General features: G+C 43.3%; 1 protein-coding gene across 3 annotated transcripts in view; it reads left to right on the plus strand.

Annotated features, from left to right (window-relative positions):
• Window positions 1-1,724: 1,724 nt before the first annotated feature.
• SLC25A48 (solute carrier family 25 member 48) overlaps window positions 1,725-22,128 on the plus strand; it is a 46,959-nt gene continuing 26,555 nt past the window's right edge. For 2 of the 3 annotated variants that reach the window (XM_054977674.1, XM_054977673.1), the window contains exons 1-2: window positions 1,725-1,962; window positions 17,993-18,036. In XM_054977674.1, coding sequence (XP_054833649.1) covers window positions 1,917-1,962; window positions 17,993-18,036 — 90 coding nt within the window. In that variant the 5' untranslated portion in view covers window positions 1,725-1,916. Of the gene's footprint in view, window positions 1,963-17,992; window positions 18,037-19,475; window positions 19,564-22,128 lie in introns of all 3 variants that reach the window. The other variant, XM_054977675.1, reaches the window with a different exon arrangement.

The raw sequence follows: 22,128 nt of genomic DNA on the forward strand, positions 1-22,128 counted from the left end.
GAGACTATAATACCTTTGTTAATGTGCCACTAGATTTATCTGGAAATGGATAACTGTAGGCAAAGATCCGGATTGTTTGGTCACATCCAGCTAGTTCCGAGAGTTAATACAAATCTGTGAGGTGCAAAACCTAAGAATGCATCAATAAATCATTTATTCCCTGGATTATTCTTAACTGAACAAATAGAAAGTATGACAAGAGAGGCATTTGGTAGCAGAGGGTCTTAGCTACACAGCCTTTTTATGGGAGGAAATGACATGGTAAAATATATCTCACATTACACACAGAGGTTCAGTTTTGCCAACAGACATTGTACACTGAGTACATTGTACTCAGAGAGAATGAAGCAAAATAGTACCTGGTACTCCTGCCCATAATGTTCATGAGTTCAGTTAAATATCTGAAGTATGCCCTATGTATGTATAAACATATATGATTTTCATGCAGTCAACCTGCTACTTATTGCAGATTTACTGGTCACATGGAAGAGCTACCCATCTGTGTACACTTGTACAGGGCTCTTTGCTAGTGTTCAGCTGAAAACGTATCTATCAGGGGTGTGAACCAACAGGCAAGATCTTGTTCCTCTCTGTGTGCATACTGTGTCTGTAATTTATAATATCTACTCAGGGCTTGTGCCTACTAGGTAATTATTTAAAAATGGTCCTAGTACATCTATAAAACTGACCACGAAGGGTTTGGAATTCAGAAAAGTTGGGATATATGAATCATTTGGGAATAGGATCCCTGAACACAGCAGGGTTAGTCTGGTAAGAGGCCTTCAGTCAGTAGATAATTGTAACAGTCATAGGGAAAGGGGTGAGACTTGCAAATCTTATTCTAACTCACACCACAGGAGCAGCAACTCAAAGATGGCTTTCATTACATTTAATGTGTTTTTTTCTGTGCATATACAAGCAGAAGGAACTCATGCAGGTGGCTGTTTCCCATCTTCCCCTTCCCATGGCTGCCCTATGTGTACCCCAGAAATGATTTGCTTAGAGCTAGGGGGCTCTCATTCTAAGTGACATAAGGGAATGCCCTCATGTAAATATAAGGGGGCAATTTTACCCAATTTTTCCTCTTCACTGTGGCTTCCCATGCCACATGATACTTGGTTCATGAGGGCCTCTTGACCCCAGCAGAGGGGGTTAGAGGTACAAAGAAAGCTGATGGGGACAGGAGAAGGCTGAGGTGATTCTTCTTGTACGAACTTCTTCTCACATATCGATAAGTGTATTTAATCACAGTACTCTTTTAACATCTTTCTTCAGATCTGCTCAGTTTTCACAGTAATGCTTAATGATAATCTGTCAAGATCTTTATGAAGTAGGAATTTTAATATTTTATCTTTATTCCATTCTGTTTATTTTAAGTTTTTCTCCTGAGGAACACAGTTTTAAACCCCCATTCATCATGAGCTCCACCCCAAAATATATCATTGATTTCTTGGGGTGCTTGAGTGATGTCAAGTCAACCCTGCCTCCACATAAGAAATGTTATTTCTTTGATTGCAAAAATGATGGTAGATATGTAAAAAAAAATGCATTTCTCTTTATCATAAAATTAATGGAATACCTTACTATTTGCATGACTATTTCTGTCCCTGGGGCTGTTTTTGTACTGTTCCTTTAAGCTCTGTGAATATGATGTCACTGTGAGCTTTGAAGGCACTCTGAGGGACTGTCTGTGTGTGAGAGGTTTGAATCAGAGTTATTTCAGTTTTCAGGCTGCTGTCAAAGAAACGAACTACTGCTTTGCAGTGCCACTCTAGGACACTGTGGGATGTGGAAAAAAACAGGCTGAAAGAGAAAAGATAAACAGATTCTCTTCTGTTGCTTGCTTGCTGATGAAGGAGCTGAAAGTGAACAGCCCCAAGAATAAAATTGACCAGGACTGATTAAAACATAATAATATGGGCAGCCTTCAGTTGGATGATTTTGTAGCTGGATGGGTAGGAGGTAAGTGAGCCTTCTGGGAGAGTTGAAAAGGCAGCAAAGAAGTATTATAGAAGGGGTACATATTTAGCATAATACTTAGTAACTGATCTTAACTGATGGCACACATGAAATTCTATGCATTTTTCACATATTGTGAGTGCTTTGTGTAGTATGTCCCGTTTAGGTAAAATGTTCTTCTGAATTAAGGAGTAGTTGCAACCCCTGATGCTGTTATACATATACAGCTTGTTATACCTATACAGCCCATTGTATATGACAGCAATTGCTTCAGGAATCATTTATTGTGTGGATCTACATTGCACAAGATCTTATAATTTTACTCAAATGTCAACACAAATGTTATCACAATTTAATATGCTTTCATAAATGAAATTAGTGGTGGAGAAGGATCCCGGTGTTTAAACAGCTGGGACCTAACTTTGGCCAATCAGAAAAGTTTCTTCATCTACTCCCTTCATGAACTCTGGTGCTGACTGAATGCAGAGATAAGAAAATATGAATACCTGCCAACATTTTCAACCTATTTTACAATCTATGCCAGTGTAAGGGCAAACGGTCTACTTTCCCCCTCTTCCCAATGTCTTTTGAAGAATTCCAATTACTATCAATGCAGTCCTAAATAGAGTTGCACCCTCCTAAGCCCCTTGTATTCAGTGGTGTAAGTCATCTTTGAATTGTACTGTACATGAAGCTTTTGCCACAGTTAGTCTCTTCAGTATTTTTGTTCTATTCTCGCTGAAGAAACATTTACACAATAGTTACTTTCATTCAATTAACTTTTGCCTGAACTTCAGCACTTGATCTGGTTCTTGCCAACACAGGGATTAAACAAAGGAAGAATGAGGTAAATGAAGTTTCTTGAAATTTGTAAAGCAGAGCCACTCACCTCCTGCTTAACGTCAAAATAGGTGAATCACTGGGAGATCCAGAACCATTTGATTCAAGATTGTATTGGTAGAGGAGGTTTAGATTAAACCATCTCCTGCACAGTTTCTCCTGTTGAAACTGCCTTCTTCCTTGCACTGGCCCAATTCCCTTGGAAGGAAAAAAGAGAGGCAGATACTCATCTTTTTTTCTTCTTCCAAAGCTAATAGGAAGACCTAGTGACCTAGCTGGGGGGGCCGGGGGGGTAGACAAAACTTTGCAAGACTAGAAGGATTAAACCACTTCTTGCCTTCCCATATGGCCCTAACATTACCCTTGTAGAAAGGAACGAAATCTGATCTCTGTCTCATTGATTCTCAGGAAGCCTTGATAAAAAGAACTAATTCTCTAGTAAAAAGAGCAATCAGATTCTGTGATATCCTTCCAATTCATCTCTGAATGCACCTTCCTTTTATGAAAACAAAAATGCAATACATACCCTGTATATTAACAGTTGTGTGAATAGCACAGAAATAATGTATAGTCCTCTGAATATCCCCCCAGACTAGCAAAAGCTCTACTTGTGCAAATAGTTACATCACATAAACATACTTTATATTATGAATGTTCTTGCAATTGATAGTGACTTTGAATATTACACTTTCTGAGAACAGGAAGGTTGAGTGACTCTCTTGTTTCTTATGCTCCATGTACTCTTTGTAATGCCTGAATCAGAACATTATACCTTCCTCTACTATGAAATGTGTGTGCTGTCTTTGCATCTAGCACTCATATCATATTATGAGGAAGATGTATGAATTCTGCTTCAACATTAAAAAAGAAGCACAGAACAGGAAGTTCTATAAGTTATATGTGCTATAAGTTATATGTTCACATGTTACATGACAGAGAACTTTTGGATAAGAACAAGAATACATGTTTCCTCTTATTCCTTAGATACGTTTGCTAGGTTTCAGTGTCCAACCCAGAGATCTGTCACTTGGTCCACTTTTTCTTGAGTGTCAGGAAAAGCTATTAAATTTTAGGATTTAAAGCTGACATTCTCTGTCTCTAGAATTGTTCTGACTTTGAATGCTCATGCCTAATAACTTATTGCTTGTTTACCAATAGAGATATGATAGTATAGGCATTATAACAATCTAAATTGGAAAATAAGAATAGCAATGGGGGGTGCACCTAGCTGCTATTATGATGCCTGGTTGTCTGGTTCATAGTTCAAGACTGTAAGGAGGAGAGGCAGAGTTACTTAGCGGTTCTAGTAAATGACAGGGATGTTTATCAGTCAGCAATATCATGCAAAATTCTCTAGTCTGTTTTCATGTTGCTGTATTTCTGTACAGGAGTTTATTTGATTCTGTATAAATACAGGGCTTTCCTATTTCCTTGTTATTCTCTTCTCTTTTGGTCTGTACTTCTGTGATTGCATAAACTGGAATAGTGGCAGGCAGCTCTGCAGACTTAGGGGAATAGAGGCAAATACCACATTTACTTCTCTACTGATGCACAAATCAGCCACTACAGAAAACAAAATTTAGTGGCAGCTTAAAGTCTAACAACTTTTATTTCAAGATGAGCATTCACCGCAGTTCACTTCTTCAGATATGTGAAAAGAAAATCATTTTGAGATTTCTTATATAAAAAAATTAAGGGGGAGGAGGAGTTGAGTCAGAAAGAGGTTTGGTGTGAATCCTATCATAAATCTTACATGTGTCATTATCTATGAAAGAGAATGAAATTAGTCCTTACACATAATGGATGATGAGAGAGGTCAGAGGTTCCACCCTCTCTTGGGTTACAAATGAAAAAAGCAATGAAGCAGGCTAAATACAGCTGGACAGGAAGTTTTTTTGAAGTTTAGAAAATTAACTGATGTTAATACAGGATTATAGTATGATCAGAGGTGGGCATGAACAGCAATACAAACGGAAAAAAGCCATGAATGGTCCAATTGGCTGTCCACGAGCAAGCTGTTTGTGAGGTGCAATTTTAAATGAACAAGTGGTTGTCGCAAGCCTCGTCCATGCGTTCGTCCACTGTTCATGAAGCCAGACAGTCAGGTGCCTTCAATCAATTCCCTTGGCAACGGAGGCAGGGACTGCCTGAACTCTGTCTGCACTCCTGTTGCCTTGGAAATCCCAATCTTAGACCAAATTAGTTTGATGGGCAGATCTTCCTTCCAAGTGTGGAGCTCCAAATTGGTTACATGGGAGCAAAGACCAGGGGGGAGGGAGGAGGAGGGGGTGTTCTGTAGCCATGGGAACTCCAATCTCATCCCTGTAAACCCTGTTAGGCAGTTCTGACTGCCAACCACAGACCTCTTGTGTTGCTTTATGGGACCTCTGGTTATAAAAGGAAGCATGCTCCAAGCACTGGCTTTCAGTTTCAGCAGGCAGTGGAGTGGGAGAGAGCTGTTGCTAGCATTTTGGGAGAGAGACAGGGAGAGTGCATTGGAGACTGAATTTTTTGTGTGGGTGGAATAGGGATCTATCTCCTCTGGTTCCAGGGCTGCTGTCAGGCCTTGGGGCCAAGCTCAGTGGGCACCTCGGCTGAGGGCTCACAGTGATTATTATTAGTGCCTGATCTGGTCAGGTCTCTAGGAGTGCTGGGCTAGGGCTCAAGCCCCTCCTTCTGGTTCCAGGGCTGCTGCCAGGCCCTGGGTCCTTGTTCAGTGGGCACCTCGGCTGAGGGCTCACAGTGATTATTATTAGTGTCTGATCTGGTCAGGTCTCTGGGAGTGCTGGGCTAGGGTTCTAGCCCCTCCCTCTGGTTCTAGGGCTGCTGCCAGGTTCTGGGGCCAAGCTCAGTGGGCACCTTGGCTGATGGCTCACAGTGATTATTATTAGTGCCTGATCTGGTCAGGTCTCTAGGAGTGCTGGGCTAGGGCTCTAGCCCCTCCCTCTGGTTCCAGAGCTGCTGCCAGGCCCTGGGTCCTTGTTCAGTGGGCACCTCGGCTGAGGGCTCACAGTGATTATTATTAGTGTCTGATCTGGTCAGGTCTCTGGGAGTGCTGGGCTAGGGTTCTAGCCCCTCCCTCTGGTTCTAGGGCTGCTGCCAGGTTCTGGGGCCAAGCTCAGTGGGCACCTTGGCTGATGGCTCACAGTGATTATTATTAGTGCCTGATCTGGTCAGGTCTCTAGGAGTGCTGGGCTAGGGCTCTAGCCCCTCCCTCTGGTTCCAGAGCTGCTGCCAGGCCCTGGGTCCTTGCTCAGTGGGCACCTCGGCTGAGGGCTCACAGTGATTATTATTAGTGCCTGATCTGGCACTAATACATGACCCATCTTCCAGCCATGTGGAAAGTAGCCTCTCTGAGGCCTGGTGAGCGGGCACATAGGGGGTGCCACTGGCGAGCATCCAAACTTCCTGCCCTCTAGAGGGGAGGCAGCCCACCAGTGCCACCAGCGGCTGCAGACATGACCCATCTTAATGGCTTCTGGAAGGCGGTCTCTCTGAGGCCTTGTGGGCGGGCACATGGGGGTTTTGCCGGTGAGCGGCCAAACCCTCCGCCCCTGAGAAAAGGAGGCGGCCCATCATGGGAGTCCTCCACTTGTAAACGGGGCCAAAGTCAACTGATGGCTCCAGTTGTAAGGTAAGTTTACTGTTTGTGGCCAAAGGCCATTACAATCCATACAAATAAAAACCATACAACACTCTAGCATGAATTGTATCGAATGGGAGTTTCCTGGGGGCGTCAGATTTGGGAATGTATAACTCCAAGATCCGTATTGCAATCTTGACCAAACTTGGGTGATGGCTGGAGGAGAGCCTGCTGAACACTCCCTGTGAATATGGGCTCTCTAAGTCCCAAGGGGGCCATTCCAGCCCCCATGAACAATGGACAATGAACATGTTCGTTAACAAGTCATGTGAAAGACAAATATCCTTATCTAGGAGAGGCAGTAGGTCATTCATGGTGTATTGAAGTTATTTAAGTTGTGAGTTGTAGGTAAAAACCAGTGGTGTTCTGTTGTTACTATCTTTACATCTGTCTTGTAGCAGGCTAGCTCTGGGTACAATTTGCTGCTTGCCAAACAAAGGCAAACATTTTGCTTGTATAGGCCGCCAGGCAGCATGGCATCTTGGGGGAAATAGAGGCAAAATCCACACTTATCTTTTCCCTCCAGAGATAAGAAATATCTGTCAAACCATTTTAATGTGCAAATATTACTTCAATCTGTAATAAAAAAACCCAGATGAGATGCAAGATATCAGTGATGAGAATAGGCCTGATCTTTCTTGATGTCCTTAATATTCCATAAAAACATCTGTGAAGGCTTCTTAGCCTCAGATCCCCCTACATCACTACTCTTGCTAGAGGAGAAAAATAGGCAACATCACACCTGTGTATAAAAAAATAGAGTTTATTTTCAGACCAAAGTGAAGTACACAGGTAACGGGAGCTAGCTCATAGAGATGTGCAGTTTGGTTCAGAATTTGGATTAAAATACCAAATTTTGGCTGATTTGGTAAAATCTGGGCATTCTGAATAAAAAAAGAGGTATCCTGAATTTTTACCAAATTTTCAGGGGAGGAAACGGTAAAATTTGGCCATTGTTTTCTATGGGGAAATCACTTGGAGGGTAATCTGGTGGGCTGGGAGGGGGGGGTCATTTTTCAACCAAACTTTCCCAAATGTTGAGAGAACCTAGTCCTGACTGTACTCTAAAGATTTCCAAGTTTCATAAAGATTGAACTTTGGGGGCCAATTTTATGGTCCCCCAAAGAAGGTGCCCCCTACCCAACCTCCATTATTCCCTATGAGGACAATATCTGGGGGCTATCTGGATGCTGGAGGTGGCATTTTTCAAGAAAACTTTGCCACATTTTCAGGGAACCTACTCCTGACTGTCCTCTAAAGACTCCCCAGTTTTCAAGAAGATTGGACCCCGTGGGCCAATTCTATGGGCCCTTGAACAAGGTGCCCCCAGCCACTCCATTGTTTCCTATGGGGAAAAAGTCAAAGCTGAATCCTATTGCAGAAACACACTTGAGCAAGACTGCCATGACCATGGCACACTCCCAAATGCAAGCTGAGCTCAGCCCAGAGAAACCTCGATAGAACCAAGGAATGGAATTCCCCCAGAACCATAGTGAAGGAAGGGGACCAACATCACACTAGACTCTGGAGAATCACATCCATTCTACCCAAACCAAACTGAAGCAAGCAACACTGTTGCAACTTAATCCAACGCAACCAGTGTCATTCACAGCAGCCAGGACTGGGTTCAGCCAGTGGAGAAACACCACAGAACAGTACCAAGCAGAACCCAGCCATATTCCTGAATATTCCTGAATAACATAATGGTATCTTTAAACTTACCGCACATTAAATATACATGGGGCGCCATATTGTTCCTGTTCCATTGATCTATGCACTTGTACTATATCAGAGTCAGAACACTTCATATATCTGCTAAAAGAACAGATTTCAGGGCCATCCATCTGTGCCAGTTCAGTCCTAATGCAGAGTTACTCCTGTCACAGTCACTTAGATTGGAGTAACTCTTGATAGGATTGCACTATAAACCTCTGCTTATGCACTGCATATACATATAATGAAAAGATACTGGTTTGTTTGTCTTACATGTTACCTTTTTTAGTATGTACTGTACTAACAAATGAATATGTGAAGAGGCCCTATGGGGACACTGGGTTGATTGACCTGGGAGATCTGTCCACAGTGTTGCTGTATAAAGAAAAAAAAATCTAAGGAAAGAAAGTAGTTTATATGTTATATATTTGAGTATATGTATATAAGTATATTTTAAATGATAGGCCAAAAAGTTTCTAAAATATACAGGCTCTAGAGTTGCCAACTTCAGGTTGGGAAATCCCTAGAAAATTGGGGCTGGAGCCCGGGAGGGTAGCATTTGGAGAGGGATGTTAACAGGTTATGATACCATAATTGCACCCTCCAAACAGCTATTTTCTAGAGGGGAAGTAATCTCTGTAGTCTGGAGATCAATTGAAATACTGAGAGATCACCATGCCCCATCTGGAGGTTGACAACCCTAACATGATCATGGTTGTTGTGGGTTTTCCGGGCTGTATTGCCGTGGTCTTGGCATTGTAGTTCCTGAAGTTTTGCCAGCAGCTGTGGCTGGCATCTTCAGAGGTGTAGCACCAAAAGACAGAGATCTCTCAGTGTCACAGTGAGACACAGTGAGACATCTGTGACACTGAGAGATCTCTGTCTTTTGGTGCTACACCTCTGAAGATGACAGCCACAGCTGGGCCGATTCCAGATGGCCCCCCGCCTCGCAAAACGTCGCACGTCGTCGCACAGAAAATGCAAAATATCGCGTTTTCTCGCGCGAGTTTTGCGCGATGTCGCGCAAAACTTGCGCAAGAAAACGCGATATTTCACGTTTTCTGCATGACGACGCGCGACGTTTCGCGAGGCAGGGGGTCGTCTGGAATCGGCCCTGCTGGCAAAACGTCAGGAACTACAATGCCAAGACCACGGCTATACAGCCCGGAAAACCCACAGCAACCATAGTTCTCCGGCCGTGAAAGCCTTCGACAATACACCTAACAGGATCACTGTCACATGACTTTAGGTAATCCGATTTAGAGGCATTCCAAGAAAAAAACAGAAATATTATTTCTTCATGCACCTTATATAAGTGCATTAGCTAAAAAAACCATGTCAAGCCAAAAGAGATATTCAAAGTGGAGAACTACTTGGGTACCCAGAATTTCCTTTAAAAAGACAGCCATCATGGCAAGAAATGGAAATTTTACAAATTTTGTCCTGATCTTTTCAGTGGATAATGGAAAACTCTTTTTTATCAATAAGCAAAAGAAAAAAACTTTCTACTCAGTGAGCAATTAAATTGTGCAATTCACTGCCAGGGGATGTAGTGATGTTCACAAGTATAGATGGTTTTAAAAGGGGAATAAGACAGATTAATGGAGGATAGCTCCATCAATGGCTATCTGTCCAAGAACCCATAAAAAGTCTGCTTCCCACCCAATTGATAGGGTTGCCAGATCCTGCTCAAGAAGTTCCTGGAGATTTGTGGGTGGTTCCTGGGGAGAATAAACTATGAGAAGGGGAAGGAGCTCAGTAAGGATATGATGAGATAAAGTCCACTATCCAAAGCTGCTGTTTTCTCCAGGGCGACTGATCTCTGTAGTCTGGAGATCAATTTTAATTCCAAGAGTATCTGGAGGTTGGCAACCAGAAGGCTCATCAGAAACCACACTTTAAAGACACAGAGAACAGTAGAGGCAAAGAGCTAGTTCTACAGTGCAGCAAATCCACTACCCCATATCAGATCCCGAGAGAGAGAGAGAGAGAGAGAGAGAGAGAGAGAGAGAGAGAGAGAGAGAGATCATGTAGCTTCAAGGTGCTCAGGTCTGTCTGCTTCTTTGGTGGCTTCTACCAGAGGACAGGTTGTGGTTTCCACACTGCTGGTGTGGTTGCAGTGAAAGCAGCAGCTGTGGGGCAACCATTTCCCAGTTTCCCTCCCCCAATCCCCCAGCAGCAGCTAGCCCCCTCCTCTAGGCCATCAGGGCTTTTGCAGTTTTTTTAAAAAAATCAGCACTAGAATTTTATTACACTAATATATCATTGTAATGATAGGTGTAGCAGATTCTCTGAATTCCCAGCTTCTGTTTTAAAAAGTAAGTCACTAGCACCTTTGGATGCAAAGATACACCTTTCCCCTTATATCTCTGCAAGGGAAGGGACTAGAGTAGAGGTTCCCAATTTTTTAAAGACTGTGGGCACCTTTAGAATTCTGACTGTTTAGGACGGTCTTTGAAAATGAACATAGTGTTCAAAAATATTTTCTTGCATACACACACAGAGTAATGCAGGGAAGATACTTGTGCTGTGGTGGCAGCAGTTGTGAAGCATTTTTTTTTAAAAAAAACCTGCATAATCAATCATATTTCCAATGGCAACACATGAATGCTCTGGAAAGCTTCATTGCATCAGGAAAGATGTCATTCCTGGCGTGGCATAGAAGTGATAGTTTTAGTGTTTGGGGCTGATTTTTATCAAATTGGTACCTGGCGCGACCCCACATTTCTGAGTTAGGTCAGGAATGATATCATTCCCAGCACAACACAGAAGCATTCTAGAGCACATAAGATCCCCCACCCAATTCAGGGGAATGGTAACCCTATCTGAAGGGCAGCAGGGGGGGGAAACTGCTTTCCCAAAGCATTGAACTTGGGTCAGGTAGCCCCAGCAGAAGCTAGCTCTGGCACTGGAGATGTGCTTTTCTCCCCTTGTGAACAAACCCAGTGTTGCCCACTCCCTTCAGCCAAGAGTGCAAAGATCACCTCTTCCAATCTCTGGCGGCTGCTTAACCAGAGACAATAATGTTCATTGAGGGAGATGTCCACAGTTGTCAAGAAACACTACCATTCATTTTGTAGGATGAAAGATGTATGTGGCTTTGGGTTCCCGTTGGGGAGAATTTATATTATTTATAAATAAATAGATAAAGTAAAATTAATCTGAGTTGTAGTGATCTGAGGCCAAGCCTGCTATAATATTTGCATTTTCAGATGGTCAGAAATGTCATAGCATGGAACAAGTCTAACATCTTTTCACTGACAAAGCTTTCTCCTCTTTTCAAACATCCTCAGATGTGGTGTTTAGATTCTTTGGTGTAGTGGTTAAGAACGCGGGACTCAAATCTGGAGAACTGGGTTTGATTCCCCACTCCTCCACTTGAAGCCTGCTGGGTAGCTTTGGGTCAGTCTCAACTTCTAGGAGCTCTCTCAGCCTCACCCACCTCACAGGATGATTATTGCGGAGATAATAATGGCATACTTTGTAAACCACTCTGAGTGGGTGTTAAGTTGTCCTGAAGGAAGGTATATAAATCGAATGTTATTATTATTATTTAATACTCCCCACTGGCCCAATAAATTCCAAGTGGCTGAACTAATTTAAGATGTTAAATTTGGTTCACTCAATATGCATACCTACTTTCCTTGGGCAGGTAAACATGGACAGTTTGGATGGTAAATTTCACAGAGGCTTGGATCATTTATCTTTTCTGTTCCCTTCCTGACCTTGGGAAAAATCATTTTTGGGGTTGTAGGACCTGTATGCCACTCAGGAGGCTGCAGAGGGGAGGAGAAATGGGGAAAGATGACCATCACCTTCTATTTCTGTCAGTGAAACTGTTGGTGAAAGAGGGAGAAGAATGCGGTTTCATTCTCTTCCCTCTCCCCAATGTAGAATCCCATTCCACATAGCTATTAAGGAAGATGTATCCTGATATCTCAAAAATAAAATTTCTAGTGTAAGAAAGGAAAGCTAGAGGAGATGAAACAGTGACCACTTCTGACACCATGTGACTTTTCTTTTTGCTGCCAGGTCAGGAATAGGATATTCACTTAGGTTGTTTTCTTAAGTTCACATAGCAGAGACAGGTGTGTTCGATAAAACATTCTCTTATTAGCAAGGTGATCCAGAGGTGAGAGCAATTAGTTTCAGGACAAGGGAGTTTATAAAGTCTACAATTCTAACTAGCACACAGAACTATCCAAGCAGGGAATCTACCCCATGAGACTAACACACACAAATATCAGAAAGGGAAAGTACACTGTCCCATTGTACTGTATGCAATATATACACCACAGCAGGAAAGATTTGCAATAGGAATGCCCAGTTCCCACTGGGGATGTTTCCCAGCTCCAGCGAGCACTTCCTTCCACTACTCAGCAAAGTGGTGGGAGAAAAGTGTTTGTGGGGAATTAGGGAGCAATGACCAGTGTCCTGGTACACTGATGCCACTTCTGGTGTGACCAGAAGTGACATCAGCATGTCACAAGCAACACTTTAGCATACAGCCAAAACTCTGTGATTAAACCACAGAGCTACACTATTGCTGATGGTGGAGTCACTGGCAGGACTGGGAGTGATATCAGTGCATTGGGATAATGGCAATTCCCCCCCCCGCCGCCCATTGTTGAAAGTGACATCCACACATCAACATATCACACTGCTGGTGAAGTGCCCCCCTCCCCCAACGATGAGTCTCCTGCCAGCCTTTTTCTGGCAACCCAAATCTGCAACAGCATCTTCTGTTGAAGCTTTGCTGGATCCAACCCTTAATATGCTAATAAGGTTCTCAGCTTCAGTCTTTATAATATTAAAGAGGTTATACTTGCAGAGTTTATTAATTTAAAAGCCATTTAGGCTTTTATATAAAGGAAAGGTAAACCTCTTAACAAGCAATGGTTACTGGCATGCCAAAAGTGATTTCCAGGCTACAGGCATTCTTAAAAACAAGAATCACATTATGTGACTTGCCAACTTTTTGTGTGGATGAGTTTGTAGATTACTTATTGTATCTTGAGCAAGATTCAAGTCCAGTAGCACCTTAAAGACCATCTAGATTTCCAAGATATAAGCTTTCAAGAATCTAGTCGGTCTTTAAGGTGCTACTATACCCTGGAAATCTAGTTGGTCTTTCAGGTGCTGCTAGACCCAAATGTTACTCTTCTACTACAGACCAACCCGGCTACCTACCTGAAACTATATTATTGTATTTTGTGGTGGAACAGCCCCAATGACCCATGAGCACCACCCATCTTACCTTCTGAGGTGTCAGAAGATTAATCAGTTCAAGTCTCTGTCTGGCAATGTGCCACCTATCTGGTCCCCCCCCCCCAACCCTCAAAGAGGCTTTCACTCCTTCTCTCTTGTGCCTGCTGCCACCACTTGGCCTTTGTGTTGCCTAAGGGGAAGACTAAAACTTTCCACTCCCCTGATAAGGCTTGCCACTCTGAGCCCCGCCCAGTCTCCTGCTACTCATTGCCTAGTTACTTCAGGGACTGCTTGCCTCACTTGTGCACCACTGGGAGATCAGCAAATTGACAACAGACAGCCCCTTCCCATGGCTCATAGGGTGCATCAGTAGTGGAAATCTGTGTGTTACAGAAAAGCTGACAGCATTTATGAATTTGAAAAGCATTTAATCTGGAAAAAATGGGGAAATCTTAACACTCATACTTTTAAGAACAGCAACATATTTGAACAAGGGATCCCAAAAAAAATGTGTAAGAACACAATTCCTATGTCCCTCACTCTGTACATGCGCTAGTTAGATCTTCCCATAAGGCAGGCCCTCTAACTTACAAGGTTCCATCTTACTGAGAAGGTTCAGTCCTCTAGCCATCACATGACTCATGGGGTCACAGCCTGCAAGGAGGCAGGTCCTAGCTCCTTCAGCCTCCAGGTGAAATCAGCAAAAGAGATCCTCTTCCCTCTGCCAGAAGATTTTAATATCTCTCTTTGCCCACCTACTGGGCAGGTCAAAAGACAGAGAGGCTTTTCCTGAAGACACCAGGAAGAATACTCTCTGGAATTTTATTCCTCCAAATCTCTGTTCTCCACCACTGGCACATGGAAGGGTCAACTTTCAGCAGCAAGTCTCATGTGGCAACTTCTTTTGTCTTCTGACAAACAGGGAAAGCTGCATGAATAAAGCGCCAGACTGGGAGCAGCTTGGAAAGCCTTTGGCTTTCTCCACATATCTAACATTTAATCAAGAAGAGCTTTTTCATGACACTCATTCCTTATATTTCTGTGTGAAGTACTTGGCTCCTAATCAGGGTTATGCAGAGTATATATGTATTTTGGACTCACAAGAGTCTTCAATAAACCAGTGGCTGAACCCAAATCTGTGTGTACTGCATAATTTTCATTGTGTCCATCAGGACACTATTTTTGTTCTGTGCTATATTTATTTTATTTATTTTCAAAAATATATCTAATAACCCTGCAGATCTTCCACTTAAAGTTCTCTGCAAAATTTCCTGGAGTTTTTTGGTAAAGACAAATTGAAAAGTACAAACCTTTTTGAACCTTGTTGGCTGAAGTGTTTGCTTTCAATGCAGTATGTTGTATGGCTGCCACAGATTATTCTTCTGTGTTATCTGTTCACACAATCTGGTTATCGTTGCAGTTATCTCATGAACACACATGAGACTTTCTTACACTGAGTTAGATCTTGAGTCTCTTAAGGTTAGTATTCTCTCCTCTGACTGGCAACATTTCTCCAAGGTCTCAGGTAGAGGCCTTTCACTTCACCTACTACTAGATTCTTTCTTTTTTAAAAAAGCTGAAGACTGAAACTTGGACTTCCTTAATGCAAAGCAAATGCTCTGTCACTGAGTTGCAGCTATACCTTGTGTTTTTACAGGATCCACCATTACAGTGCAGAGTGGATGTGTCCACTGAAGCAAGCCACTAGTTTAGCAAAATCTTTGTTGCAGATTTGTTCAATAGCTTGACCACAATAGGGAAGGGGTCTTTTAACCCCTTTTTCTGGTTCCACATGTCCTTTCTCCCCCTCACAGTGCTCCCTTGCAGCACCAAGCAAGCAAGTGCTATTTAAGGAAAGCTTCTCCAATGTACATCTAACTGTAAGTAAGGTAACACATTGGTGACCCAGCACATGTCAGTTGTTTTATATATGTGGGCCCTTAGTCCTAGGTTAGGTAAACATGAACGTTACAGCACGAAACACAACAAGGATCTTTAAATACATCTTGACAAACAGATGCAAGAAATTTTTGATGTGGGGTCTCTGTATGTAGTCATTGGCTACATAATTCCACACAGAGAAAATAGGGGCAGGATGGGAGCAATGAGTATATGTAATAAAGTACGTTACCATGTGGCATACTAGCAAATCTCTCTCAAAAATATCTGGTGCACAGTTTGAGAATTACTGCCATGGCTCAACAGATAGCCTATTATTAACTATCCCCCAGACCTCTTATGTTCAAATTCTAAATCATCAGAGATTTAGCCTTAGAAGATATGGCAACACTATCCTGAGATGTTTATATGAACAGTCAGGGGTTCACTCTTTCCTCCCCTTTCCCAGAGTGTGTGTCTCCACTTCAGAGCCAAGATGAATTATGGAAAATGTAGCCTAAAATGACATTAGTATTAGTCCCTCCTGAAAGAAACAGAAATCCAGAATTAGGTACTTCTGCTTATATAATTTGTAAATAATGTGGCACTCCTGGCCAGTGGCAATCGCTGCTTCAGCCAGGGACTGGGATTTGCCTCTGTGGAGGAGGGGGAGACAGTGGCACTTTCCAGCAGCCGGGAATGCTGGAGGGGCAGAGCTGGCTGCCTTAAAGAGCAACCCTGCCCCTCAGTATCACAGTGCGCCTCATGCTTGGCCCACCCACCTCACCCTATTTCAGCACAAGTTTAGTCAGTCACTGTTTATCGGGGCCAGGTAGGAATTTTTTCTCTTCTCCCACAAGTGGCAGTTGAGTGTGTTACCCGAGGGAGGTAATTGGCTATGGTGAGTCGAATGGACGCTCCCTGGGCAGATTAGAACTTGGGGGAAATAAGTAGAGATGGGCACAAACAGCAATACGAACAAAAAAAGCCACGAGCAGCCCAATCTGCTGTTTGTGAGCAAGCTGTTCATGAGGTCCCGTTCCCAGCGAACGTGTTCTTCCAAGCCCTGTTCATGGCATTCGTCAGCTGTTTGTAAAGCCAGACAGTCTGGCACCTTTCAATCAATTCCCTTGGCAACGTAGGCATGGACTGTCTGAACTCTGTCTGAACTCCTTCTGGCTTTCCTTCTGGCAAAGTAGCTTCCAGCAGATAGTCCAGTTTTTGCCACTGTAAAGAGAAAATGACAGGAAAGGGGGAGACCCATGGATCATGCCTTTCCCAGGGTCCAATCTCTCTGAAACTTGGGGGGGGGGGTCTTCAGAGGACAGTGAGCACTATATCCCCTGCAAATTTGGTGGGTACTGGACATTGGGAAGGTCAGTTTTTAACCCCTCAAAGTAGCTTCCAACAGACAATCCACTTTTTGCCACTGTGAAGAGAAAAGGACAGGAAAAGGGGGACCCATGGATCATACCTTTCCCGGGGTGCAATCTCTCTTAAAGCTGGGGGGGGCGGTCTTTAGAACACAGTGAGGACTATGTCCCATGCAAATTTGGAGGGTATTGAACATTGGGAAGGTTAGTTTGTAACCCCTCAAAGTAGCTTCCAGCAGACAGTCCAGTTTTTGCCACTGTGAAGACAAAATGACAGGAAAGGGGGAGACCCATGGATCATGCCTTTCCTGGCTGAAGTTCAGCTAAGTCCCAAGGGGGCCGTTCTGGCTCCCATGAACTTCCAACCATGAACATGTTTGTGAACAGGTCATGGTGGTCGATGCTTGTGAATCCCTGTTTGTGGATGGCAATGAACAATGAACATTGTGCTAGTTTTTTTCCCCTTTTTGTGCCCATCTCTAAAAATAAGCAGGCCAGTGAGCACCCTTGGCACATTCTCATTGATGGGGAAATGGGGTCTGCCAGGAGTAGCTGTCTGCTTCACAACCTAGTTGCGAGGACAGATGCCCTGGTGGGGAACCACTTTGCCTGGCTAGGCCAGGTCCCAGACATACAATAGATGGCTCACACTTGGGGCAGTGGGTATCTTGCCCAAACAGGTCAGGGCGGAGGTCCAGATGCAACCCCAGGGTCTGACTTGTACCTCTAGTTAGGCCCTTGTCGAGTTGATGGAGTTGTTATTTTAATAAAGCGGCCCTTTAGTTCCCAACTCTTGTGTCTGCCTCTTCATTTTGATTGGGGGTGCAATACCTACACATATTTCAAGAACTAAATAAGTAGACTAGTTTTTTCCCGTATTTGACATCAAGAAAAAGAAGAGGCTATATGTACAAGTTACTGCCACGTACAATAATAATAATACCCTTTTGTATGTAACTTTTCTTTAGGGGCATCATCCTACATTCACAGCTGTCCTTCTTTCAAGTAAATGTGGTACCTAATAGTGGTGTTATTAATGTTAACACAGTACAGGAACATCAATGGCAATTTGATTTGAGAATTACTGATATACGGATTTCTTCACTGTTGCCTCTGCCTACTGGTAGTAGTATCTTTTGCATCCTTGCTCCCATCTTCAGAAAGTACACAAAATTGCTGGTTTCTGTTGACATACAATTTCTACTTGGTGCACATGCAGCAGCCAGCTACGGTTCATGTTTTATCAGGGTTTTTTGTAGTTATCTGATGGGATATAGAGATTTTTGTTAAGCAAGTCATACACTTCCTTGCAGTACATATCTATGCAGTGACTTTTGGTTGCTTCCTTTTATGCAATTAATTTTATTTTAATCTCCAGGAGCTGCAGGTGTAATTGTGGGACATCCTCTGGACACCGTAAAGGTAAATAGCTTTTTCTAATGTTTCAGTTCATTGAATACAAGTAGTCAAAATATAATCCCTTGCTACAGAGGACTGCCATAAAAGCTTTCTGTGGTGGGATACATTTTGTCTTCATGATGAGCAAAATCCAGAAAAAATATGCCCAATAAAGAATTACTGGGAATAAAATGTGCATTTAATTCAGTATATGAGATTCACATGTACTTTAGTTTCTCTAGATAATGCTCAAATACAAATTACCATGTGCACTTTCTCTTTGTGTATACGTAAATACACATATTCACTGTGAGCAGCAACGGCTGCAAAAAAAACTGCAGGGGGGGACATTTGCCCCTGCGCTCACCTTTTTTCTTGCTTTAGTAATCAGACAGAGGCCTCAGATATATCAGTAGCACTGTTTAATTCACAGGCCAATGCAGTTTACCGAACAATACTCTACCTGCCAGCACACAACAGCATTCTCTTTGCAGTTCCATCCCCTCTGGCTTGCTACACATCTCTTTTATGAGCTAGCCCTGCCTCCAGGCTGAGATTACCCTTTCCAGTGATAGCCTTGCCCAAACCTCCCAGACAGCAGAGCTCCTCATCCAATTTTCACACCTGAAAATCCTTGCCAATCTTTGCCTGACTCATTGCCTGGCTGCTTGTTAGCTTCTACTTCCTCCAGAGCCTGAGTTAATCCTTTAGGTTCTCTTACTGAACCAGGCTTCTTTCCCACTGGTGAGTTTCCATCTGGTATTGCACTAGTTTCCTTGTTGCCCCTTTTATCTCTCGCTGGCCTGTCAGGAGCCTTCCTATCACACAAACCCACTCACCCACACACACACACCCAAGAGGGAGACCTATAAGGACTTGCAGGAGGGAATCTCACTGACCCGCTTCCTCTCCCTCTCGCCTCCCCCTGACAGTGCCGGTAGCATCTTTCCTTCTCTCCCACTAACTAAGCTACATCTTTCTGTTCCTCTCAGAATCCTTGGCTTTCCCTGCCTGTTGTAGCCTCTGACCCTTCACTCACACACCTACCTACCTTCTTCTGTTCCCTTCCTTCAATTTCAGGTTTCCTTTTTACCTTTCTTTTCTTCTCACTCGTCTAGTTTCACCCTCCATTCCTCTTGCCTTTTACCTTTTTCAGTGTCTCCCATGTTGACACTAACCAGTGCTTGGAATCCTCAGCAATGCTGGTGGCAAATTGTCTAGCAACCCCAAAATAGCCACCAAAACCTCCTAGGCAGTGCAATCCCCAGCCCCGCTGGGGTGGTGGCATGCAGCTGCCCATCTAACTTCATAAATATACATAAGTTTATTTAGAGTTATCTCCTTCTTGGTGACATTTAGTTGAATTTATGGTTGTATGTCTACTCCTGTGCCTTTAACAGCCTAACAAACAGGAATTAAACTTTATAATAATTCATCACCATACCTTACCTGCTTAATTTCAGTATGTCAGACTGCTGTTAAGGCACAGAAGGAGGACCGGTGAGAAACTAGCAACTCTAGCTGTACTTGACAGGAAGATACAGGGCAGAGGTAAGCTATGGCAGTCAGTATGCTTTGTGAGTGGAAGAAAGTTAGTATGCATTTTTGTGTCATTTGTGCCATATGGTTCAGTTATGATGATCCATGCTGTTATTCTTGATACTGGTAGCTAGTAAATGAGGTTGGGAACTTGCAAGTCAAAGCTAAGCCACCCTTCCTCACTATCTAGGGGTTCCATATTTCCAAATGGGACTGATAGGTAATGAATGGTACACTGTTGATGCCCTCAGAAGCAAGAGAAATGCATTTTGGTGTCTTTAAAATACTAATGTCAGAATAATGTAATTTAAATAAGAACAGCTCCAAGAGTCTAGACTTGTTAGTTTTCTGAAAGCTCATATAATGAAGATTCTTATGGGACCTTTAAGACTACTTGTTTGGATCGAGTGATCCATGTGTAAGGATCTGCCAAGCACAAAAGACTTCACTGAAGGCAGTAAAAGAACTTTATTGAAAAGCTGCTAGTTCATGAATTAACTGAATGATGGTCACATGCAAGTATCAAACATATACAGGCTTTCAAAGCACGGGCAAATTCTAATATCCCACCCACTAGTCTAACGGTTAGCTAGGCTCAGCGGGAACACAGCAGAACTGATATATGGGATTTTCAAGGTCATGGTGTCTGGGAACTACTGGGTGCAGTTCAGAGGAACATACAGATAACAGCAGGAACAAACGCCTCCCTTACATAGTTTCACATCGCAGGTCTGAAAGGCAAGGTAATTAACAGTTGCAGTCCAGTCAAAGAATAGTCTCAGCATTCAACCCTAATCATAACATCAAGCGGCAGACTACAACAGCAGGGAACAGTAGGGTGATGCTAGGTATGGCAGGTAATGCTAAGCACCTGCCATCCTGCCCCACCCAAAAAACCCTCAACCTCCCCCTGGATTTTCTGAGTATTTTTGATGGAAAGCCCAAACCAATTTGTTAGCTCTAACATCAGTTGATTCAACCCATTCAGCATGGCCTTTTGAAAAATGTTTCCATTGGATCAGATAGAACAACATCCCCCTTTTCCACTTAGTGTCCAAGATCTGCTTGACCTCTTGGTGTAGTTGCCTCTCAATCATGATAGAAGGCAGGGCCACCAGTTCCAGGTGCCATTTGCCTGGTCCAGGATCTTTCTTGAGAAGGTTAAAGCAGAAAACAGGGTGCACATGTCTTAGATTTTTAAGTAATTTGAGTTCAACCATCACATCATTAATCAAACGAGTCACTTTGAATAGCCCCAGGTATTTCCAAACCAGTTTTTTACTTGGCTGAACCCCCCTTAATTTTTTTGTTGACACACAGACTACATCCCCTGGGGTGGGGGGAGTGCTTTCCACTTGTTCTTTGTAATCTAGTTTAGCTTTTTCCAGAGTCCACCAGTCCATCAAGTCTTCCCCTGGACCTTTACTTCCATTCCCAGGAGTGGCATTAGCTTCCCTTCAAAACCCTGGGTCCCCTGAAATAGTGATGCTCCAATGGAGCTGGGTACACTGTTGTTGTAGCAATATTCTGCATAGGGCAGAAAGTCAACCCAATCATCCTGTTGATAATTAAAATAACATCTCAGGAACTGTGTATTCTGTTTGTCCATCAGTCTCGGAGTGGTACACTGAGCTAAGCCCCTGCTCAATCTTCGTTACATTCATAAGCTCCTGCCAGAATTTGACAACAAATTGGCTCCCGTGGTCTGAAATTATTTTATTTGGGAAAGAATGCAAACGCACCACATTCTGACTGAACAGGCTAGTCATTTGTCATAGGAAGCTTGGAGCAGGGTATAAAGTGGGCTTGTTTTGAGGAAAAAATTCACCACCACCAGAATCACAGTTTTCCCTTTACTAGGGGAGAGGTCAGTAATAAAATCCATGGAAATTGTGCACCAGGGTTGGGGGGGGGGTGTTTCTAGTGGCTGTAATAGTCCCGGGGGTTTCCCTTCCCGCTTCTTCCCCATCAAACAGACTTGACAAGTAGTCACATATTGGGAAATGTCTTTCCTCATTCCCAGCCACCGGAATTGTCATTGTGCTAAATGTAAGGTCTTTGCAACCCTGAAATTTCCGGCTGGTTTGTCATTATGACACTTTCTCAACACCTCCCCGTGAAGGGCTTCTGGTACATACAACTTGCCATTTCTATACCAGAATCCATTCCCCCCCTTCACCAGAGGTTTCTGAAAAGCCTCTTCCCCCTTCCTTTCCAGTTCTGCGTTGACTTTTTCCAGCTAGGGGTTGAGCAGGATTGAAAGGAACTCTCGCGCTTGTCACCTCATCATTACCACTCCTCCCAGCTGGGTGGGTGTGAACATAGTGTCTATAATCTCCTCCCTCTGACTCTTATGTTGCGGGAGGTGGGACAGGGCATCTACCGAAATTTTTTACTTCCCTGGGAGGTACTTGAGTGTAAATTGAAACTTTGAAAAGAACTCCGCTTACCAAAGCTGTTTTGCCCAGCCTTCGGGGCGATCGGAGGGCTTCTACATTTTTTTGATCAGTCCATACCTCAGAAGGTACCTTTGCCCCTTCTAGCCAGTGTCGCCAGGTGGAGAATGCCAGTTTGATA

The sequence above is a fragment of the Eublepharis macularius genome, chromosome 4 (assembly GCF_028583425.1).
Source record: "Eublepharis macularius isolate TG4126 chromosome 4, MPM_Emac_v1.0, whole genome shotgun sequence".
NCBI classification, from domain to species: domain Eukaryota; kingdom Metazoa; phylum Chordata; class Lepidosauria; order Squamata; family Eublepharidae; genus Eublepharis; species Eublepharis macularius.